Source organism: Parasteatoda tepidariorum, chromosome 12 (genome assembly GCF_982258835.1).
Source record: "Parasteatoda tepidariorum strain Cologne lab strain chromosome 12, Ptep-v5.0, whole genome shotgun sequence".
Taxonomy (NCBI): Eukaryota; Metazoa; Arthropoda; class Arachnida; order Araneae; family Theridiidae; genus Parasteatoda; species Parasteatoda tepidariorum.
The window spans coordinates 14,577,377-14,593,669 of NC_141766.1; the positions used below are offsets into that span (position 1 = coordinate 14,577,377).

General features: G+C 27.5%; 1 protein-coding gene across 1 annotated transcript in view; it reads right to left on the reverse strand.

Annotated features, from left to right (window-relative positions):
* The window catches only part of mAChR-B (muscarinic acetylcholine receptor), a 70,580-nt gene that overhangs the window by 37,279 nt on the left and 17,008 nt on the right, over positions 1-16,293 (reverse strand). The window contains exon 2 of the mRNA XM_043045548.3: positions 11,354-12,061. Coding sequence (XP_042901482.1) covers positions 11,354-12,045 — 692 coding nt within the window. The 5' untranslated portion in view covers positions 12,046-12,061. The remainder of the gene's footprint in view (positions 1-11,353; positions 12,062-16,293) is intronic.

A 16,293-nucleotide genomic window follows, 5' to 3' on the forward strand; every position in this document is an offset into this window, starting at 1 on the left:
TATTCTTCAAACGATGCTGTGAAATTAAGTTTATTTTTGAATGACTTCCAATTATTAACAAAATTTACGTTTGTTTCTTCGTCTTCATCTGATATTTCATATTCAGCTTCTAAGAGATATTCTTCAGGTTTATCTCCGTCAGAGAATCCAGCTTTCCGAAAACAGTTAGCAATGGCAGATGGTGTTATTAATTCCCATGCTGATACAATTAACTCAATCGCTTCTAACATATTGACTTTTTTTAGCTCTCCAGTATTTTCAAGTCCTTCCAGCATCCGTTTCACAAGTCGCATTTTATAATGCTGCTTAAATACCTTAATAACTCCCTGATCCATTGGTTGTAGAACAGAAGTAGAATTTGGTGGTAAGAACTGCAACTTGATGTTAGTGTACTTATTCTCCTTGGAATGAGCAGCGCAGTTGTCTACGAAGATTATGATGTTTCGTTTTTCTTTTCGCATCTTACTGTCTAATTTTTTCAAATACGTTTCAAAAATTTTAATTGTCATCCAGGATTTTTGATTACTGTCATAATCACACGGCAGTGACTTAACATTTCGAAAGCATCTTGGTTTTTTCGATTTACCGATAACTAAAATCGGTAATTTTTCTATACCATTCATACTGGCCCCAACTAAAATTGTCAAACGTTCTTTACTGTTTTTTCCGCCATGACAGGGTTCACCTTTAAAGGCAAAAGTTTTATCTGGTAAAAGATTGAAAAACAGTCCACATTCATCCATGTTAAAAATGTTCTTTGGTTGATACCCTGAAATAATTTCAGGTAATTTAGCTTTCCATTCTTCAGCTTCTTGTAAATCAACGCTGTTACAATCTCCTTTAATTGTTTTATAAACTAGACCAGCTCTTTTTTTCATCCGATCAATCCATCCATTGGAAGGCGTAAAATCAACATTCAATTTCTCCGCAATCTCTAATGCTTTTCCTCTAAGAAGAGTTCCTTATGTTGGCGGATCTTGCTTGTTTAAACCATATCATCAGTTTCTCTTCAATATTTTCGTATTTTCCTTTCTTCACTTTTTTTACTTTCTGGGATGCACCGGAACAAGAAGAGTTTAAGATGATGTCTTTCTTAGCAATAATGCCATTTAACGTAGTAACAGGAAGATCTAAATTTTTTGCTATTTGAACTCGTGTTAATTGAGGATAGCTGTCAACAGCTTTTAAAATTTTTACTTTGTCATCAATAGATAGAGCTTTACGCTTAATGCCTTTACAGGACATTTTCCACAAAAATCAAACTTTTTACGATGATTTTTAAGATAACATAAGCGCCTACACTAAGAAAATTTTCAACGAAATGCTGCTAAATGTTTAGATGTATCTTTCTCTTCAGTTATTGAATGGGTGTGGACAGCAGTGAAGTTCGTGAGTCACCAGGCTATTCATTTAAGGTGGACACAATGACAAAGCTATTCCCTACATTCTTATCAGTTTCATAGTTCATCTAAAGGTTCACATTCCTTTGCTCACACCTGTTCCTGATAAGTCACCTTTCTTTGTAACAAAGGAGTGATGAAGGTCAGTGGTCAGTACCCATACATGTGTTTGTAAGGGCAAGTTAAAACTAAATAAGACATTTTAAATAAAATTTTAAAAAATTGAAATTAGGAGTGGAAACTTCTTAAACGGGAAAAAAACTTCTTATAAAAGTAAATTTAACATTATGGTAATTGGTTTTTTTAAAAAATAACTTCTTAAAAGGGAACTTTTTAAGCGGGTTTCATATATATATATATATATATATATATATATATATATATATATATATATATATATATATATATATATATATATATATATATATATATATATATATATATATATATATATATAACTCATAAAATAAGTTAAAAATAAAATATATCTAATATTTTTTATTTAATGTGTTCTACTTTCGTTTCAATTTTTGAGGGCTCCTTACACCATTGTATTGATATATTTTTCTTTGGCTATATTGATACAATATGAGTAAGCACTCCTCTTTGCGGATATAATCGTGTGAGCTGATGAAAAGGTTATATTTTTCCAATATTTCGTGTTTTAATATTTTTTAAATACATTTTAAAAAAAATATTTTTAATATCGTTGGCATCTACCGGTTTCCGAAGACACAACGAAATTGGTAATTTCGGAGACAAGAAAAATTCAAGAATGGCTTGAATGCATGTGAGTTTGGTGTAAGCATTCTCCATTAATGATGTTTATTTTTAAATACACTTTTAAAGTGTATATAATCACTTAATTTGGTGTAAAAAGGATATAAAGTGCAAGTCCACACTTTTTTTTTTAACATCAAATTTAGAAAGGTGCTCTGCCCACAATGCTTACAATGTATCGATAGTTTTGATTTGCTCAGTTTCGATATTGATACAAGTTTTAACAAAACTAATAATAACGCTTGTAAGGCGTGATATAGATTGCCAAAGCTGTCAACCTTCAACATTTTATGAGGGATTGCAAAGCAAAGGGAGATCTAAAGGGATTGGACAAAATAATGGAAACACTTTTATACTGACACATCTTTTGATCTATCTCAAAAATATCAGGAAAATCATTTTATAAATTTCGAAGTGTTTAGGTTATATGATTTCTCAACTATTTTTTTTTTGTCTTACTTTTAGTTCTATAACTATAAAAATATTCAATAATATTTAACAAAATTTTTGGTGCAATTTAAAATTAATAACAAAATTATTGTTTAAAATTTGAGAAAAAGTTGTTGAAAACTGCGAAAGATATGAGTAATTAAAGTAGTTCTGTTATACTGCTCATGCTGTTATAATGCGTATAATTTTTTTCTTCTTAATTTTGTAGTGAATCATATTTAGCAACTAATAAAAAAAAGTCTGATTGAATATCTTAAAAATTTAAAACGTTTCATGCAATTGTCTAAGTAGTATTTTTTCTACTTTTTTAATCTCTTAACGATCGGTTAATTTTCAAGAAAACAGTAAAAAAAGTGCCTATTTTGCCAAATACACGTATTTGATTAGTGCTGACATCTAGTTTAAAATAAACTAACTATCTGCAATTACCTTAAAAATATCCTGGTACTGCCATCTGCAGTGTAAAATGAGAAATAAAATGTTTTCCTGCAAAAGAAATGAATTAGCTTTATTCTTATTGGCGCGTTTCTACTGAACACTCCAACCCGGAAATATCACGGGAGCGAGAAATAGAGGGCGAAACCTCACCCCGTCATTTTCACGGGAGCGGGAAGGAAGGGGTTAAAGAAAAGCTCAAAATGATAAGGGATTTTCCACAAATATTATATTGTACTATTAGACAAGATTTATCAAAAATAACCCCAGAATTGTTGGGGATCATCCCCCATAAAAGTATGTTTTATTTCCTGATACAATCATATTTCAGTGTATGAACGTTTATTGAATCTTATCGTTAGTTATTTAAGCTTATCTTGTAATACAAAATAAATATTAGTAAAAAACCGCTTATCATTTTGAGTTTCCTTTAAAAAGTACAAAAACTTTGTACTAAGAAAATTGCTTAAATTTTTAAGATATTCAAATCAAATTTTTTTCATTATATGTCAAATACGATTCCCTACAAAATTAGGAAAAAAATTGTTAAATTTTTCCGAGCATGAGCAGCAGCATAAAAGAAATACTTTAATTATTCACATATGTTCGCAGTTTTAAAGAAATTTTTCTCAAATTTCAAAACAATAACTCTGTCAACAATTTCAAATTGCTCCAGAAAAAAATGGTGCTCTCAATTAATTTAATTAAAATATTTATTTGCGACACCTCTGATAAAAACAAATTTTTTTTTCTAAATTTATGATCGATAAATCGCTTTGAAAATTATGAGAAGGAAACCCTAGATATACTTTTATTTGTGATGTGGAAAGAAAATTTCTAATAAAGGTATTTCGAGTCACGGTGGCTCAGGGGATAGAGTGATCTCCTCCAAATGAGGTGTCCCAGGTTCCAATCCCGGCTCACATCGACCAGAGTGACGACATATCAGCTTAGCATGGTGGTAGTTTTTCTTCAACGCAAATGCGGGCTAGTTCTATCAACCAATACTCCTTGTAGGACAGTTTGTCTTAATGCTTGATCCAGGAGTTCCATTACCTTCTGGATCGGGTTTCAAATTGCAAAGCTATGGAGATGAACATTGATAATCTCAAACCGAAAAAAGGATCGGATGTCAATACAAAAAAATAAGTAAATAAATAAAACTATCTTGTAAGAACTGGTTATTTTTCCTTCTTAAATTTGTTTCGTTAAAATTTAGCATTTTAAAAGTTCTTTTTCCTAGCATAAATCTTCCTGAAGAATCTAATCACACTAAATCAATGATGTTCTAGAAATTTTTATATCACGCATCGCGTACCGTTTTCGATATGTAAACGATAACTCCACATTTTCTTAGCAGGTAAATGTTCTCATTATGAAAGACATTATCAAGTGGGTAACTATTAGGGGTCGCAAACTAAAGCGAGGAAGAAATAAAAATTATTAAAATCTGCTAAGCCATTAGTGAGGGACTGAAGACATCAAAATCAGTTTGATTGCCTGACGAGTTTCTAACAATCGCCTTTTAAATCTATTCTGCTTCCTGTTCTAATCAAACTGGTTTGATGGTATTCAGTTCTATCTATCTTAGAAGTAATTTGTTAGATTCCGATGACATTTTTTTCTCCCTTCCAGATTACATATTTATTTTTGATCACTTATGTGTAGACTTTTTGGACTAGTTATTGACAAGAACTCTAAAAAAATATATTAAAGTCATTACAGAACAGCCTGTTTAAGTTTCAACTTATTCGAAAAATAAAAGATCCGTAGACTAGTTTTTCGATTAAAATTCATTAAATTAAGTTTAGTTTCGACCTAATCAGAAAATGTAAAATCTATTAATGCTTTTAATGTTTTTGTTTCAAATGAAGATTTGATTTATTTAGTTTTGGAAGCATGATACCATAGTCTAAAATTATTTTCCTCTGAAACTTAAAGAAAAAATTAAATTAAACTAACGGAACAAAAGGGATTCAAGTTTCGGACATTTTTTAAATTAGAAATGATATATTTCAAGTTTTTCGTGTGCTTGTATTAATTTGTAAGCAACCAAAGTAAGTAAATCAATTATTATATCATTCTATCAGTTTATCAATATTTAATAAGTTAATTTAAAAAACATTTTTTCAATTTATATTCACAAAAATAAGTTTAGATTAGGAAGTATAAATCTATAGTATAAAAATATTTTTTTAATCAGAAACTAAATGAAAAAGCAAAATTATTCTAAAAAAATGAAATAGCTCGAAACTTAATATATTGTAATAATCAGAATTGTGTTTTCTAATTGAAAGATTGCCATGCGCTTGCTTAAATAAATTTGTTGATTCATAAAATGAATTCTTAATATTTGGATTCATAAATATATATTTAGTTTTGGAAGTAATATGCAAGTATCTAAAATTATTTTTATCTGAAACTGAAGAAGACACTAAACTATTCTAACTAAATAAAATGATTTGAAGCTTAATATATGTTTTTTAATCTGAAATGATAGATTTTAATTTAAAGCTTGTCGTACTCTTACCTGTGTAAATTTGTTCAAAATTTCAATTTTGGCATTTAAGTAAAACTGTTTACATTGTTAATATGTAATCTAATTGTTAATATGTAATACATATGTGTTTACATTGTTAATATGTAATATGTTATTCCAAATCTGAAAACATATTTAGATTTGGAAGTAATTTGCAAGAATCCAAAATTATTTTTATCCGAAACTAAATAAAAACGCTAAATTATTCAAACTAAATAAAGTCTGAAGCTTATTATATTTCTTTAATCAGAAATGAGAGATTTCAATTACGTAGTACGCTTACCTGTATAAAGTTGCTTTAAAAGTGCAATTTCGACATTTAAGAAAAACTGTTTAGATTGTTAATATTTTGATTCATAAAAACATATTTAGATTTGGAAGTAATTTGCAAGAATCTAACATTATTTTTATTCGAAACTAAATAAAAACACTAAATTATTCAAACTAAATAAAGTCTGAAGCTTATTATATTTCTTTAATCAGAAATGATAGATTTCAATTACGTAGTACGCTTACCTGTATAAAGTTGCTTCAAAAGTGCAATTTCGACATTTAAGAAAAACTGTTTAGATTGTTAATATTTTGATTCATAAAAACATATTTAGATTTGGAAGTAATTTGCAAGAATCTAACATTATTTTTATCCGAAACTAAATAAAAACACTAAATTATTCAAACTAAATAAAGTCTGAAGCTTATTATATTTCTTTAATCAGAAATGATAGATTTCAATTACGTAGTACGCTTACCTGTATAAAGTTGCTTCAAAAGTGCAATTTCGACATTTAAGAAAAACTGTTTAGATTGTTAATATTTTGATTCATAAAAACATATTTAGATTTGGAAGTAATTTGCAAGAATCTAACATTATTTTTATCCGAAACTAAATAAAAACACTAAATTATTCAAACTAAATAAAGTCTGAAGCTTATTATATTTCTTTAATCAGAAATGATAGATTTCAATTAAGTGGTACGCTTACCTGTATAAAGTTGCTCCAAAAGTGCAATTTCGACATTTAAGAAAAACTGTTTAGATTGTTAATATTTTGATTCATAAAAACATATTTAGATTTGGAAGTAATTTGCAAGAATCTAACATTATTTTTATCCGAAACTAAATAAAAACACTAAATTATTCAAACTAAATAAAGTCTGAAGCTTATTATATTTCTTTAATCAGAAATCATAGATTTTAATTGAACGTCACACTTGCACGTATAAATTTGTTCAAAAGTGCTATTTCGGCATTTATGAAAAAGTGAAATAAATTTATTTTATTCAAATGCATTCTCCAGAATGAAATTTAAATATTTGCCGATTTAGCAACGTTTAAAAAAATTGCTTCCCGAGAAAAGAAAAATGGATTAATTTTCTTCTTTGAAAGGTTCTTTTCTAAAAGAGGAAAGAAATGGTTCTATATGGAAAAGCAATGTTCGGAAACAAAATTATTAGCTTTTTCAAAAAATCTCTTTCCAAAATTTCTTAAAAGCAAGTATATAAGAAGCATTATATTCAAATTGAAACCTATTTCTATTTTTGCATTTTATACGTTTCCTAGTTTATACACAGTTTTTAAATGTAAAATGCTATTTTTTAAAATAATTCTTAATTTAAAAAATAGGAATGGTAAGTCTTATTTCTAGTTTTTAAAAGGTGGACTTTTTTAAAAAAATTCTCGGACAATTTTGTAATATTTTGAAATTAAAAAACATTGGTAAGTAATCCGCTTCATTTTTATAAGTTTGACCTATAATACTACTTTTCAATTCAAAACAAATTTTATAAATTCACTCTATGAATACACTCTATTTTGTAAGTTTTCTTATCATTCTAGTTTTTAAGTGACTATGTTTTGAAGCTTTCAAGACTAAATATTTTTTATTTGTGCTATACATGTCAAAAATTATAAAATAGCTCTGACAAAAAATGCAAAATGTAATTCTAATAAAGCTCGTAAAAATATAAAAAATAATGTATAATAAATGAAATAAAAATGAAAAGTAAACGAAATAAATGTATTGTTTCAACACAACTCTCAAACAGCATTGATTATCAGAGCATAGTTTTCCTTTCAGAGCATTCAGAGCATGGTCAGTGCTTAATGAAAAATTATGAACTTATTAAACTAAGTTTTGGAGATTAACGCCGTAGCTTTTTCAGAATTTAATACTTGTTTAAAACATATTTTGAAAAATCAAAGTTTTTGGAAATAGTATTATTTTATTACAAAAATAATAAAAACAGTTACGTTCCTGGTTCATTACTGAATAACAGAAGCCTTAATCGTCTTTAAGACGACATGTAAGTTCATAAACTTATATTTATCGTGGAATAAACTTTGCTTCCAATTTTGCATAAAAAAATTCATACTTAAGTAACTTGTTTCGGAATAAAAATATATTTGAAACTGTTTTGATTCAAAAAAGCATTTAAGTAACAGCAGTTTACGTATCTACAGTGTTAAAAAAATAAATATGAATAAATAAAAAAATAAATAAAGGAATCACCCTGAATAACTTTTGTTGTAATGATCGAATTTTCACGCACTGGAACTCAATATTAATGGTTTGAGGGAGTGGCCTGAAATATGCTATATGATAGTGCAGGCGCTACTTTAAGTTACGAAATCAGACACAAAAACGTACTTTCACTAAATAAATATTCCCCAAATTAGGAACCATGGTCCCAATTGTTTGGTCTGAAAAGCAATAGAAAATTTGGACCACTTAATGATAATTTTACTTTTTGTATATTTCAACATACCTTGAGAATTTGCTTCATAAGAGCACTCTCTTGAAAATGATGTAAAAATTTTGTATACCTTGCTGTTGAAATTTTTTTCGACTATTATTCAGTAAAATAATAAAAAATAATAGATAATTATTAAAAATTATTTTTTTTTAAAAAAAACTATCTTTGGATGAAATAATTTTATGATTGTGTGCAAAAATTTTTTCAATCTACTTAAAAACTTCTCGAAACATGGCAAAATACGTTAAAAGTAAAATTAACATTTTGGGGTTCAAACTTTAAACCGCTCCCCTCATCAAACTGATTCAGACCATACCCAGATTACTACTCCTCATGTTTTGGGGGTAAAAAATCCAAATCTGTCTAAAACAAAGTATGTTTATTTAGAGAAAGTACGTTTTTCACTGATTTCGTAACTTACAATATCATCTGCACTAATTAATTCGCGTATATGAGTTACCCCTTCTAACCATTACAATAGAGTTTTAGTACTTGAAATTTCGATCGTTAGATCAAACATTATTCAAAATGATTAGTTTTTTTTTGTTGCACAATGTCTTTCAAAACATTTGATCTAGGGGTTAGATTTTTTTCTTCATTAAGATGTAATCACATTGCTTTAAAAAACTAATTATCAATATGTTACTTTATTAGTCTACACAATAATTTAAGATACGAAATCATACGCATAAACGTAGTTTTTCTGAATTAAATGTACCTTCTTTTGACGGGTTCAGATTCTTGAGTGTTAAAATATAAGGGGCAGTTGAAATCTCAAATATCAATCGTCAGTCCCTGGCCAAATTATTAGACACACTATAAGATTCTATGTACACCCTTGTGCAAATTAATTGAAACAAGCTTTTTTTTCGTGTTTTTTAAGGACGATGTTTTGGGGTTGTTTCGGTTACAATGGGGTTGGACCTTGCAGCCTATTGACGGTATGATGCGTTCTGAGCAGTGCATTACTATTCTGGGTAAAAAAGTTGTTCCAGAGTTGAAGAAACGATACCCTGATGGAACAGGGATTTTTCAACAGGATTTAGCTCCTTGCCATATGTCCAAAATTGTCAAGAAATTCATGTCTGAGAATCAAATTGAGACATTGGAATGGCCAGGGAACTCTCCGGATATCAACCCAATTGAGAATCTCTGGGCCATATGCAAGAATCGCCTATTAAATATGGACTGTACAACTATGGAGAAGCTAATCACGGCATTAATTCATGTGTGGTACAAGGACACAAATATTATAAATGACTGTAAAAAATTAGTGGAATCCATGCCGAATCGTGTCCAAATGTTAATAAAGTGTCGTGGAGATCAGATTATGTACTAAAAATTTTTGAGTTTGCATAAATTTAAATAAAATAGCATTTTCTCTTAGTTTTCTGAATTTATTGAATTTGTTTCAATTAATTTGCTCAAGGGTGTAAAATCTTAATTATCAGTTGATGCTTTACAGCTTGATTGTTATTACACTACTTCAACCGGTTTGCATTTGTTTACGTGTATCAATTGGTTAAATTAGCCGATATATCATATAAATTCAACGATATTATAAATTAGACGAGATATATATAATAAAAATATGGAATATTTATTAAATCAGGTATTATATTAGTATATTATAACGATTAGACCAAATTATTCGACGTACTGTAGTGTTTTAATAATTACATGTTTTTCGCGAGTTTATATGCCAGGGGTGGCCAACCTGCGGCTCGCGAGCCACATGCGGCTCTTTGAAGGATTATTTGTCGCTCTCGATATATGTACCCGAGTTCCCTTTTCATTTTTGTGCTATTATATATTTAAAAAAATTATTGTCGTTCCGTATGTGTTTCAAAATATCTTTTAAATTACTGACAGCAAATATGAAAGACTAAGTGCAACGTTGTAACAAATTTCATTTCCATCTAAGTTAAGAATGATATGACTCATCGAAAACTGCGTGAACGAACATAAACACTGGCGTAATCGTCCGACTCCAGACCGATTAACATGATCTGCCAGTAATTTATTTCTTTTTTTTTTCTAATAAAAAGTAAGCTAGAAGGAATATTAACGGAATTCCAAAATAGATTTCAAAACTTGAAATATTTTAAATCGTCTCTTGATCTTTTTCTGAATCCATTTCAAATTAACATAATTCAAGGTGAGTGTTTTCCATTTCCAATATAATTATGGCCCAATAAGCATCTTGAGATTTAGAATTAATATAGATGGAAGAAGATTGCTCTACAATTAAAATATAAGTCGACGTCGATTACTGAATTTCGGAAATTTGTACCAGAATCGAAGTATCCTGAATTAAAAAAAGCTGCTTATCGAATTATTTTAATATTTAGAACAACGCACTTATGTGAATCATTTTAATCCACTTTAAAATTCACGAAATCCAAACACCGATCAGTATTAACTAACCAGTATCTCAAAGAATTGCTGAGAAGTGCTGTCACCAATTATTCACCAAATTTTAAAGAATTATCAAGAGAAGTAAAATAAGCGTGTTTACATTTTAATATTTAAATTCAATACACATATTTTGTACTTTTATTTATATGCTCTCAATAAATATAATTTCTGTAAAAAAAAATTTTAATACCTTTTTTGCATGCCCTTTAAATACGTATTTCAGTGCGGCTCGCGAAAAATTTCATAAAAAATGGCTCGACTATCAAGGAGCTTGGCCACCCCTTACGCGATACTATATTTAAACACACGTGTAATGGGTTTTTATTAAGGAGATTTTTTTGTATACTTCCTATTTGATTAATATATTATTTTTTAACGTATTGCATTACAATGTTAACTAATTGATACGTGAACATAAACAAGTACAAACTGGTTTCAGCCGCGTCAAAATAATACTGAATAATATCACCTGATAATTAAGATTTTGCGCAGAATCTTATAATGCGTCTAATAATTTGGCCAATAACTGTATATATCACAAATTTAACCCTTTCTTGACACGGATTTATTCCACTCACCTGTATATTCCGTAATAAAGCCAGAAAAGAATTATGAGGGTGCAGTAGAAATAGCCTATGATGAGGGATGTATTAAAGACAGGGTCTTTCAGAAACTGTACTTCACATTCACCATCTTCTAAATCTCTGTAACCAATGAAATGTTCCCATCCCATGATGCTGATGAAAAATACCAAAAAAGGAACAATCCAAGTCACTGCCACCATCCACATCACTTTAGTTTTTGTTCTCCAACTTCTATATCTTGCTGCAATTTTAACAGAGCAAAATCTATCAATTGTTATCAATAAAACTGTGTAAATGGAGACTAAACAAACAGTATGATCAGTAGCTAACCACAGATCGCAAGTAACAGGACCCAAGTCCCATCTGCCCATCAAAACATAAACTGCATAAAAAGGCATGGATATGACACCAATGCACAGATCTGAGACAGCTAAAGATCCAATGAAGTAATTACTTGGTTGTCTTATACTTCTTTCGACAGCAAATGCAGTTAAAACTAAGATGTTTCCTGCTACTGTGATTATAATACATAGACCAATCATAACACCAATAAATATACTGAACCATATGGAAAAAGGTAAAACCCATGTCTTTGGAGAATCTGTAGTTTCGGACATGTTCTGACAAGCTTCGGTTGTTTCATTGGTTGGAAAGGTATAATTAGTCAGAATTTGATTCAAAGACATTGTGCAGGTTCTTTTCCTGAAAAATAAAATCACCACTTCAGTACTATAAGTAAAAAAAAATAATGACTAAATAATTGAATAATTTTTTATCCAATGACTGGATTTTGTAAATAAAATTCCAGAACTCCTCCAAATTTTAAAAAATCAAATTTTACTTTCTCTCTTCAGAGATTAAGTGGTCAATGTACCCTAAGAACAATTATTAATTAATTAGCTCAGATTTTTTTTAAAAAAATATACATAAAAGTTCTCAATTTTTAAATCTTTGAAACTCTGAGTTTCTGCGTTATTTTTGAAAAATAAAAAATAGCCGAATGATTTTTGCTATAAACCAGGGCATTCATTTGCACCAATAAGAACATTTTTTATATTTGATGAAGTGAAAAACAGAAAAAAAAATCGACTGCACTGATAAAATTTGCCTTAAAATAACTTTATTAACTTTTAAAACACTTATTCAACGTTCAATTTTATGAAGTATATTAAACTGATTGTAAAAAAAAGGGAAAAAAAACTTCGAAATTCGATCTTTAACAGAAAAAGACATCCCTGAGGATTCAAATAACATGTAAATACGAAGGAATTTTATAAATTGTGACGGAAGAACCATCCTTTTTTTTGCCAGAAACACTCAAAACCTTATAAATAATGCAGTTCGAGAGAGGAATTTTTTCAAGTGTTTGGGATTAATTAAAAATTTAATTTAGGCAAGAAATTATTTTTCTATATTTTTGTCAATATTTGATTAAAGTGACACCTTAAAATTGTTTTAAGAAATCTAAGTAAAAAAATTATTTTAATAATTTCCTCAGATACATATAAGCAATTGGTCCGTGTACGAAACAATCATGTCATATATGAAGCATGAACAACAGTTTCATTTAAATTAATTAAAAAATAATAGTCCAATAAATGTAAATGGCTAATCGCAACTTAAATTCCTTTTTTTTTAATTATTTATTATCATTTAATGCATGGGAATTTTTCTGCATTCAAGTATAAGCATCTATGATCAAAACTTAAATCATTTAAAAGCAGTCGATCCTTAAGAAAAAATAAGCTTCAGGGGCCAATCAACATTGTCATAAAATTTTTATTTCTTTCAAGTTGTTTATTTTACCAGTTTTTAAAATAATAAAAATTTCAGCTCCTTAATGACATCGAATATTTATTTACGAAGATGGTTTTATTTTTGGTGTTAATTTATAAAAATAGACGCATGACAAATGATGTTTAAATTTGTTTTTATTTCCCGTCGAAAAGTTTTTAGAAAGTACGAATGTTTTGCTAAATTCTTTTTCTTACATTCTCTAACGAATAGTAAACAAAATCCGAAACATTGTAAGTCTTCAATAAGACTTTCTTCATTATGTAATAAAGAAGCTTTTAATAAAGTCTGTAAAAATAATATTAAAAGAATAAAAGATAACACTTACTCGAGTGTTAGGCGTTAGTTGATACTCGTAGCGCTTAATTGAATAAATCTATTTTTGTTCTCGTTCTTTATTTTTGAAGAATTCGACACTTTAGGCTTATCTTTATAATTACCTTTATATCTCGAAATAGCTCAGTCATAGATCAGTATTAAAAGTTATATTATAATAGCATATTAAAAATCGCATAACCGACAGTGATATTACATTTTTGTTTAATGACAAATATTTGAAATTGCCTGCAAGTCAGAACCATTGTGTCAGACCTTGGTGAACTGAACGGCCTTTATATGCAACTGTTAAGGAATATCAGTTTAAAGGAGCACATAAGTTTATATTTTTTCTAGAATTAAAAATACATTTTTGATTACATTAATTTTTCTGAAAATTTTGATAAAAGGTACTTTAAGAAAAAAACATCAAATAATCATCACAATTACTAACTTTATTTAGTTATTATTAATACATATATGTTATTGTGAATGTCAGAAATATTTGTTATATCCGATACTTATCATATTAATTTATTCTTTGATATTATTACATTTATTCGATTTTTTAATATCTGCTGAGAATAGATTTGAAGAAACACCAGTGTTCGGAGTTCGAAGTGCCGGTTAAATGTATACTGTGCAGTGGCACTTGACCTTAACAACATTGTTGTAAGGCATACCGGGCAAATGTATACCGGTCAGAGGCACTTAACCATATATATATATATATATATATATATATATATATATATATATATATATATATATACAGGGTGATTCTAAAAAGATGGGCAAAACTTTAGGAAGTGATAGTACACACCCAAGCAGACACTTTTTATCAAAGAATGCATGGTCCAAAGCAAAACGCAAAACCGCTAGTGGGCGTCAAAGTTTCTGTTCTGATATGAGGGAAAAATACACAAAGAACGATAAAGTTAAGTTATAAAAGCAAATTTAATGGCATGTGATTACAATAAGTGTTCAAAACAGTGGCCGGCAACGGCTATGCACGCAGTACAACGGCGAAGAAAAGATAGGCGAACATTCTGAAACACACCAGGCATATCACGAACTTTCCCTGCAGCGGCCGAAAGCTTGGCGACAAGTAACGCAGCGCAGTAACTCGCAATAGGAATGAAGCTTTCACGTTTGCATCAAACAACTTTCCAAATGCGCCAGAACCTTTGCTCTTTGTTTTCGACCATGCATTCTTTGATAAAAATTGTTTGCTTGGGTGTTTACGATCACTTCCTAAAATTTTGCCCATCTTTTTAGAATGACCCTGTATATATATATATATATATATATATATATATATATATATATATATATATAATATATATATATATATATATATATATATATATATATATATAATATATATATATATATATATATATATATATATATATATATATATAATAATATATATATATATATATATATATATATATATATATATATATATATATATATATATATATATATATATATATATATATATATATATATATATATATATATATATATATATATATATATATATATATATATATATATATATATATATATATATATATATATATATATATATATATATATATATATATATATATATATATATATATATATATATATATATATATTATATATATATATATATATATATATATATATATATATATATATATATATATATATATATATATATATATATATATATATATATATATATATATATATATATATATATATATATATATATATATATATATATTATATATATATATATATATATATATATATATATATATATATATATATATATATATATATATATATATATATATATATATATATATATATATATATATATATATATATATATATATATATATATATATATTATATATATATATATATATATAACAAGGACAAAGAGTGACGCAACAAGTGAGTGGTTAACAAGTGACAAAGGTGGTTTCTGAACATTCTTTAAATACTTCTAATACATTGTTTAAATCTGATTACAAAGCAAAAATTATGCTATGTAATGTTTAAAAAATATGAAGTAAACCTGCAATTTTCATTGTCAAATTTAAAAAAAACTCAAAGTATTGACTTAAATGCGATATCACTTTTAATTCCATTCGAATGGAATTAAAAGTTATATCCCCAGGATGCATCTACACTGAGCTTAAAAACCAAGTTTTCAATAAAAAAAATCTTTTTTTTGAAAGTAGAGAAAATTGAAATTTGTTACTGACATTTCTATGAATAAATTAGTTTTCAAAATATTACAACCGCTATAGTGGCAATTATTAATTTTCAGAGAAATTAGTAGGCTTTAATTTTTTTATAAATATTTATTTTTAATTTTCTTAAAATTTGTTCCTTTATTCGCAATTTTCTTTCATAAATTTTTCTGATCGTTAAATATTGCAAAAAATAAAAGATTAAATTGTTGACCTTTACATAATGATTTGAAATATTTAAAAAAATTTCTTTGTAGAAATAATCACCACTAAACTTTTTATTGTAGTGTGAGGCCATTAAAAAGCATAAAAGATCCATCATAAGTGTTTTTTTTCCTCAAATACTGCTTAAGGTACACAGAAACTGATCCTTTTGTTGATTTGCATTTCTCCATTATTTACATAATGCGTCTATAAATGAAATTAGAATATTTTCTTTTACAACATCAGAAATGTTTTTGTATTTTTCATTAATCCATATTTCTATACAGTTTTGTATCAATAGAATTTTTCTCTAATTGAGTTGAGGCAATGTATTAAATTAAATTAGAAATTTCATATTAGTTT